General features: G+C 36.8%; 1 protein-coding gene across 1 annotated transcript; it reads right to left on the bottom strand.

Moving 5' to 3' along the window:
- Positions 1-3,023: 3,023 nt before the first annotated feature.
- Positions 3,024-3,902, bottom strand: LOC133783899 (protein PELPK1-like). Its single transcript, XM_062223499.1, has one exon. The coding sequence runs from the start codon at positions 3,815-3,817 to the stop codon at positions 3,101-3,103; it is 717 nt and encodes a 238-aa protein (XP_062079483.1). The 5' UTR covers positions 3,818-3,902; the 3' UTR covers positions 3,024-3,100.
- Positions 3,903-9,152: the final 5,250 nt, after the last annotated feature.

Genomic DNA, 9,152 nt, shown 5'->3' with positions numbered 1-9,152 from the left:
ATCGTCTCGTGTTTTCCGTATCTACGTGCTGCGATATATCGCCCCCTATAGCTGCGATATATCGGCACACGCTGATTATTTAAACATGAAATTACACATTTTTAGCTAAATTTGAATGGGGTAAACAACCTTGACTAAGCCCTCAACGTATTCAAAGCTGCTGACTGACCTTATAGTATTCAAAATTTACCCCTTATTAAATTTAATCCTCAAAATACTTAATCCTTAATTACCCATACATAACATGTGCTTAAAATCCTATTGGTTCTTATCTAAACCTTATAGTATAATAAATATTATCCTTAATATCAGTCATATTAATCAAACCTTAGGTTAACATCAATATTCTTAAACTATAGGTTAAACTTAGAAAATCTATAAGTACTACTATGAGTGTCCAAATAAATCCCGGTCTGAACCAAAAATCCACAGTTACAAAGATAATACTATAAATACTATAATACTACTATCTAACTAGCTAAGTAAAGTTCTTGGAGTCTACAAAGGAGTTCTCAGAGGAACTAGGGGGTTTACCCTATTTTTTTCACTTAGGTTGGCGGGTTTGTAAATTTGAAACAGTAATGACAATTTTGAGTTGTAAATAACTTGTAAATGTTTTGATGAGCTCATGAACAGTTTTATATACTTAATAAAGCATATCCTTTCCTTTTTACTGGTTTTTCCACCTTAGCCTGTTAATAACACTTAGAATATGTTTTTAACCAAAGGACTCGGGTAGTGAGTCAAATTTCCGGTTCACCATTTACCGTAACTGTTCTGGGGTAACTAGGGCGTTACAGCCAAGGTGGAGTCGTGGTAGTGGTCAGGGTGGTGGTGGAGGTTCGGGGTGGTAGTGGTGGCGTTGAAGGGAGTTTGAAGAAGAGAAAATTGAAAGATTGCAAAAATGGGGAAGAAGGCTCGGCGGCTGAGGGTATATCGTTATGACTTTTGCCGGCGCGTTTCGTTGCGTCGACAAAAGTCAATTAGAAAACCTTAATCCAAAATGGTATCGTTTAAATAAGTAACCATTTTACCGACGCAGTTTAGACTTTTGCCGGCGCAACGAAACGCACCGGCAAAAGTCTTGCCACCAATCTTCTTTAAAACGTGCATCGACATTAATATAACACGTTTGACTTTTGCCGGCGCGTCAGGTGAAATGCGCCGACAAAAGTACCTACTAATTAATTCTCCAATTTTCATAAATCTTTGCCGACACAATTCAGATTTGTGCCAAGAAATGTTACCTTTGCCGACGCAAATGAACACCGGCAAAAGACCTAGTTTTTGCCGGCACGTTTCACAAATTTGCCGGTAAAGGTTTCTTTTACTGACGCAATTCCGAATTGCGCCGGCAAAGACCTTCTTTCTTTTAGTATGGAATGTGCAGAGTGAAATTAAAGTCTTGAAAGGTAAGGATTAGTGTGGAAAGTACGGTACATTGTTGATCAATTTCTTACTTGTATATATGAAAACTTGCATTGACCTTTCTTTTATTTGATAGAAAGAGTTATATATATATAATTTATTTTTTATTATACATCATTTTTCGAGATTTTGATAGTATTATAAGTTTCTATAATTAATAACAAGTTTGGTGAGAGCTTTGAATGATTGGAAGCTGGCAACATAGTCAATCGTGTAACCAGTTGAACTAATTGTGGACTTTGTTGCCTTATGTTTTCTTTAAACTATAGTCCATATATAACAAAAATTTCAACTTTATAAATTAACGTTATAAAACCAATACATCATCGTAGGGATGAAGACAAAATTTAACGTATTTATTAATTAATTAATTAAAAGTAACTGATTAAGTAGTATTTGAGATTTTGATGTTTGCTTTAACATATATTCGCTTCTGGGGCAACAAGGTTTGAATGGTCACGCTAGCTAGTTAGAGCCATTTTCGTGTATCGACAAAAGCAAAAGCTGAAAATGAGATAAAACTTTAATTTTTTCTTTTCTTTTCAAAATGTAATAATAGGAAATTTTATTATAGAATATTTATATATCCAAACTATTATCCATAATACTTCTACTTATTATTTCTCATATATCGATCGTTCACCATACGTATGAAAAGGAATCTATATCCCTCACTTTGAGATGAACAGCTAGCTAAAATTTTGACTTGAGAACCAGCAAGGATTGAAGGAGCTCGAAGAAATAAACGAAACTGTAACCATTTGTTGTCATTTTTACAAATAGTTATTTGTTGTCATTTTTGTCTTAATTATGTTTTTAAATTATTCATTAACTTTTAGTAATTTGTCACATAATTGTACAAACATAAATTGATTTATCGTATATAAGGTATTAATATAGTATTAATTTAAACAGTAACGTAATAAATTAGTACACATTGTCATTTGTTTTATTATATTTTGAGTTCAGTAATAATTAATTAACTACAACCCGGTTATGACACATGTCTCTACAAGTTTGTATATTTTGCAATATTGTTCATCTTGTTACTAATCATATGGCTTCTCTTAATTTTCATATTCATTTTGTGATTTTTCTCAAAGGAAATACCAATTACTTTTATATGTTCAAAAACGAAATCAAGCAGCTAGTTTTTCTCATTAAATTTTAAATAAAAAAAAAAACCCTTCACTACATAAGACTCGTGCTTCTTATTTGGATCAGGGAAAAACATGCACGATACTGGAGGGAACTGAGAATAAACTATAAATGGTCCCATTTTTGAGTACAAGCTTTTATAATTCTTTCTTATGATAAGGCAAGAATAATTATTTCTCATTATTTAAATGTGTCTACTTATTATAAAATTTAGAAAACTATGTATCAGAATTATACGAAATTATTCTTGTTGCAGAGTATAATAATCAAAGGGGGTGGCATATATAATTTATTATAATACAAGGATGTCAAAAAAAGAAATACAAAAACTATAATCGATAGAAACTTACATTAAATATTCAATAACACGTATAGAATAATATATGGGTAAAATTTTGTAACTATAAAAGAACATCGGGATCCTATTGGCATAAAGAAACTTCACATAGAAATAACACACAAGTGATCAAACAATATTTATATCTGCTACTAAAACCAGCAGCCCATTAAATGCTCAAGGCTTACTGGTCTTTGGTGGGGTGTTGAGGGAAGGCATAGAGTTATCCTTGGAAAGACCAGGAATGGTTGGCAAATTGGGTTTAGGAAGCTCATGTGGGAGTTCAGGTAATCTAGGAATGTCAAGCTTAGGAAATTCATGGGGCATTTCAGGCAACTTAGGAACTTCAAATTTTGGCAACTCTGGCATCTTTGGAACTTCAAGTTTTGGCAATTCAGGCAACTTAGGAGCATCAAGTTTTGGCAATTCGGGTACCTTAGGGGTATCATCATGGCTCAATTCATGCAACTTAGGGACTTCAGGCTTTGGGAGTTCAGGCTTTGGCACCTCAGGCAACTTTGGGGCTTCGGGTTTTGGCAGTTCAGGAACCTTGGGAATTTGAGGCTTTGACAGCTCATGAGGCAGCTCAGGCAACTTTGGGGCTTCGGGTTTTGGCACTTCAGGAATCTTGGGAATTTCAGGCTTTGGCAACTCATGAGGTATCTCAGGCAATTTAGGGGCTTCAGGCTTTGGTAGTTCGGGAACTTTAGGAATTTCAAACTTTGGCAGTTCGGGCAACTTGGGAAGCTCGGGCTTTGGAATCTCAGGTACCTTTGGAAGGCTAGGAGTCTCTAACAACTGGCGTGCCTCAGCAACCATTACGCTGCTGATACAAAAAGAAAATGTAAGAACCAAAAATGATAACACCAAATTTGGGAGGCGATGATAAGCCATGTTAATATCGATCAAAACTGAAAAAAGGATCGATGGTGTGATACGAAGAAGAAAAACTTCTAATTGAGTAGAAGAGAGAAATTGTTTGTGTATATAAGTGTAATTGCTAATACGCTTTTATAGGTAATGAGACGTGGAGATTGTACTTCAAAGTCATGAAAGGTATTACGTAGAGAATGGAAGCAAGAATACATGAGAGAATGTAGGAGAAAAAGAAGTCTGTTTATTGAATATAAAATCGAATGATACAAAAAGAAGGCATATGCCTTTTTATAAAGCAGAGTAACATAATTCTACTTAAGATAACAACCTGTAACAAACTTTTCCTAATTGAAAAAATATTAAAAATAACAATACAAAGTATTATGTAAAAAATAAGTAAAATAAAATCTGATAGCCCCTCCTCAAGATGTACTATGTATGTCATATACAGACATCTTGGAAATATGAGATAAAAGAGTGGATGAAGGAAGAGGTTTGGTTAAAGAGTCTGCAAGTTGGTATTGACTACTAACTGAGATGAGTCTGATTTTGGATGCTCGAATCTTCTCTCTAATGAAATGACAATCAAGCTCGATATGTTTCGTACGTTCATGGAAAGTCGGATTGTTGGCTATGTGTACCGCTGAGTTGTTGTCACAGTAAATAAATGCAGGAGATGGTTGAGGAACTTGGAATGCAGCCAACAAATACTGGATCCACGTAATCTCACTTGCTGTGGCAGCTAAAGCCCTATACTCTGCTTCAGCGGAGCTTTTTGAAACAGTGGGTTGTTTCTTAGATCGCCAGGAGATTAAGCAATCTCCAATGAAAACACAGTAACCGGTTGTGGAGCGCCTAGATAGTGAGTAAGAAGCCCAATCTGAATCTGAGTAAGCACAGAGGTTAAGAGAAGAAGAAGATGGATATAACAGCCCTTGACCCGGTTTGCCTTTGAGGTATCGCAAAAGATGGTGAATGGCCTGCAGATGTGGAGTCCGAGGTGCTGACATAAATTGACTGAGGCAATGGACCGCATAGGTTATGTCTGGTCTGGAGAGTGTGAGGTATAAGAGACGGCCAATGAGGCGACGGTATTGTGAGGGATCAGATAGAGGCTGTCCTGAAGTAGCATTCAATTTATCCCGAGGATCCATAGGTGTAGAGGTGGGTTTACTGCCTAAGTAGCCTGTGTCCTGTAGGAGCTGAATGGTGTACTGTCGTTGAGTGATGACCAGTCCAGTAGGTGAACGAGCAATCTCAAAACCAAGAAAATACTTGAGTTTTCCTAAGGTTTTGAGTTTGAACTGATTGTTGAGAGAATGTTGGAGCTGGTGTAGAACAGAGATATTTGGTCCCGTAATTATGATGTCGTCGACATAAACTAGTAGAGCAACAAAGGAATCAGCCGAGCCTTTAGTGAACAATGTATAGTCAGCTTGTGATTGTTGGAAACCGTCATGAATAAGTGCCTCAGATAGCTTGGTGTGCCATTGTCGAGATGATTGACGAAGGCCATAGAGGGATTTGTTTAATTTGCAGACAAGTGGTTGACCTGTAGAAGGAAGAGAAGAAATAGTAAGGCCCTGTGGGATTGACATATAAACATCTTCATTCAAATCACCATTTAAAAAAGCATTGTTAACATCTAATTGAAGTGTATGCCAATTTTTAATGGATGAAATGGCAAGTAGAAGCTTTAATGTAACCATTTTGGCTACGGGAGAAAAAGTGTCAAAGAAATCAAGGCCTTCTTGTTGAGCATAGCCTTTGGCAACTAAACGAGCTTTGTATCGTTCAATAGTGCCATCGCTATGATACTTGATTCTGTATATCCATCGACAACCTATAGGTTGCTTATGTTTAGGAAGGGTGGTGATGGTCCAAGTATTGGTTGCCTGTAATGCCGCAAGTTCTTTGTTCATTGCGTCTACCCACTGACTTTGTTGAGCAGCCTGATTATATGTGGTGGGCTCAGTATGTGTGGATACTGCAAAAACTAAATCTTTGTGAACAGATGACAGTTTAGAATATGACAAATAATTAGATAAAGGATATGGAGTAGAGTAAATCTGTGTAGATGTGGAATTGCACTCAAAATCTTGTAAATAAGCTGGAGGTCTTGTTTGTCTAGTAGACTTGCGGATAGGATGATTGGTTGAATCAGATATAGGGGGATGAGTTGGAGGAACAACAGTTGATTCTGTAGCTGAAGCATCAGGAACAGAGTAATGAGAAGCATCTGTGGAATAGTTAGTATAACTTGGAACACTAGCAGGAGCCGAAGAGTTACTGTCATGTTGTGAGAGGGTTAGTGTATAAAAAAATTTCCTTAGATGAAGTAGTAGTATTATAATCTATGATAGGAGTGTGAGAAATAGAAGTAGCAGGCAAAATAATTTGACGAAAAGGATCTGAAATAACATCAGTATTATGTAATTTAGAAAAAGGAAATATAGACTCATGAAACACAACATTTCTAGAAATGAAATTTTTTTTTGAGTTAATGTCATATAATTTATAACCTTTTATACCTGGAGGATATCCAACAAGAATGCAAGTTCGAGCTCGGGGTTGAAATTTGGTTCTATGTGCAGTGAGTGTAGATGCAAAAGCAAGACACCCAAAGACTCTAAAAATGTTGTACTCAGGTGGTTTTCCATACAAAATTTCATAGGGAGATTTGTTTTGAAAATTAGGTGATGGTGTTCTATTTATAATAAAGGTAGCAGTGAGAGTACAATCAGACCAAAATGATATGGGAGAATGAGCTTGAAAATGAAGGGCACGAGCAACATTTAAAAGATGTTGATGTTTACGCTCGGCTACAGCATTTTGTTGAGGTGTTTCAGTACAAGAAAACTGATGCAGAATTCCTTTTTCAGCAAACAATTTAGTGAAAGTAAGCTCAGGCGCATTATCAGATCTAAATTGTTTGATCACAGTATGAAACTGAGTTTCAATCATAGATATGAAGTTAGGAACAACAGTTAAAACGTCAGATTTGTGTTTTAAAAGATAAAGCCATGTAAAACGAGATTTATCATCAACCAAGGTGAGGAAAAATCTGTGGTTAGAGTGAGATGGTGTGTGATGTGGTCCCCAAATATCGCAATGTATAACATCAAAGATAGCATTAGCAAAGTGATTATTAGAAGGAAAAGACAAACGCCTTTGTTTAGCTTTAGGACAAATGAAACATGCTGAATTTTTATGTAGAGTAGCAGTATTACATGGTAAAGTAGAACTAATAATATCTAGGCATTTGGAAGATAAATGTCCTAATCTAGAATGCCATATATCAGCAGAAACAGAATTCACAGTAGGAACAGAAGAGTTGAGGTTTATGCCCAAAAAATATAAGCCATGCGCAGAGTTACCCTTGCCAATCACCCTCTTGGTTAGAGGTTCCTGGAAAAAGAAAGAATTGTTATAAAAAGTGATTGATAATTGTTGAGAAAGGGTAAGTGAGCTAATTGATATGATGTTATATCGAAAATTTGGCACATATAAAACATCATATAAGGTGAGATGTTCACTTAAAATTATAGTACCAGAATAATGAACAAAAATTGTAGAACTATCGGGTAAGAATAACTTTGTGGACTGAGTTGGACATAAAGAGTGAAAAAGTTTAATGTTAGAACATATGTGCCTTGTGGCACCAGAGTCAATAATCCAAGAATTATGGAAATTGAAAGATGTATCATGGGAAGTAGATAGAATGATACCTGGGTTGTCATCTGAAGTAGTTGAGTTAGAAGGAGCAATACCCGAATATTGACTAGCTAGAAGATTCAGTAGTTGTTGATATTGTACAGCATTCAATTGAGGGAGAAATGTGGTGCTCTCACCATTAACAGTAGCAGGAGTTTCAGAACATTGGACTTGATTTGCGGAAGCAGGAGTTGAGGTGGTATTCCGAGGTTTGTTATAACCGGGAGGGTAACCATGGATCTTGTAACATTTCTCAATAGTGTGGCCATGTATATTGCAGTGAGTACAAAATGGACGGTTCTTGCGAGGTGGGTATGACCGAGGAATATTAGGCCCTTGTTTGTGGTTTGAGTTTTGAGAACCTGAAATTACAAAGGCCATTGAGGGGTTGGAGGTAGGATCAGATTGAGGTGTTATGGTTATGGTGCTGCGTTGGTGTTCCTCTTGAGTAACAAGGTTAAAAACCCTGCTCAAGGATGGCAAAGGGTCCATAAGCAGTATGTTACCTCTGACCTGAGAATAAGAATCTTGAAGTCCCATTAAAAAGGACATGATATACTCCATATTGTAATGTTCTTGAAGAGATTTTACTCCTCCACAGGTACACTTGTTGCAGGTACAAGAAGGGCGATAATTGGAGAGTTCTTCCCACAGAGATTTCAGGCGTGTATAGTAATGGCTGACTGACTGCAAATCTTGTTTAAGATTCATGAGGTCACGCCTCAAATTGAAGATACGGGGACCATTTCTTTGCTGAAATCTAACCTTTAGATCTTTCCAGATTTCAGCAGCTGATTCATCATAGAGAATGCTTGCTGATATGTCTTTAGACACAGAGTTAAGGATCCAAGAAATGACTATGTTATTGTTCCTAAACCATGCATTATACAATAAAGAATCAGAGGAAGAGGGTTTAGAAATGGACCCATCCAGAAATCCCAATTTGTTCTTCACAGAAATTGCCAATAGCATTGCACGACTCCAAGAAGCGTAATTGTCTTGACCAGTTAATGGTTGAGAGACCAGGACATTTCCTGGGTTATCCGCATGATGAAGGTAGTATGGGTCTGAAGGGTCGTCAATGGCAGTTCGGGATGTCGGGTTCTGGGCAGAGACCTGAGGTTGAGGAGTATTTGCAGTATCGCCTGTGGAATCGGCGGAGGGTGGAGAGGAGTCAGCCGTAGTAGCTGTCGACATGGTGAGAAAGCAGAGCGATAAGAATTGGAAGAAGAAACAAAGATGCGCGGGCAGAGGAACGCAAAGGTGTGTCGGCGCCGGAGATGGAACGCTGCCTCACCAGAGAACAGGGAAAGCAGGAAAAGAAAAGAAGGAGAAGAGGATGAAAGGGAAAAGCCTAAGTGTCCCTCTCTGATACCATATTACGTAGAGAATGGAAGCAAGAATACATGAGAGAATGTAGGAGAAAAAGAAGTCTGTTTATTGAATATAAAATCGAATGATACAAAAAGAAGGCATATGCCTTTTTATAAAGCAGAGTAACAGAATTCTACTTAAGATAACAACCTGTAACAAACTTTTCCTAATTGAAAAAATATTAAAAATAACAATACAAAGTATTATGTAAAAAATAAGTAAAATAAAATCTGATAAAAGGTATGGTAGGTGTGTTGTTGATCAA

This window comes from Humulus lupulus, chromosome 6 (assembly GCF_963169125.1).
Source record: "Humulus lupulus chromosome 6, drHumLupu1.1, whole genome shotgun sequence".
NCBI lineage: Eukaryota > Viridiplantae > Streptophyta > Magnoliopsida > Rosales > Cannabaceae > Humulus > Humulus lupulus.
This window is presented reverse-complemented; position numbering and strand designations above follow the sequence as displayed.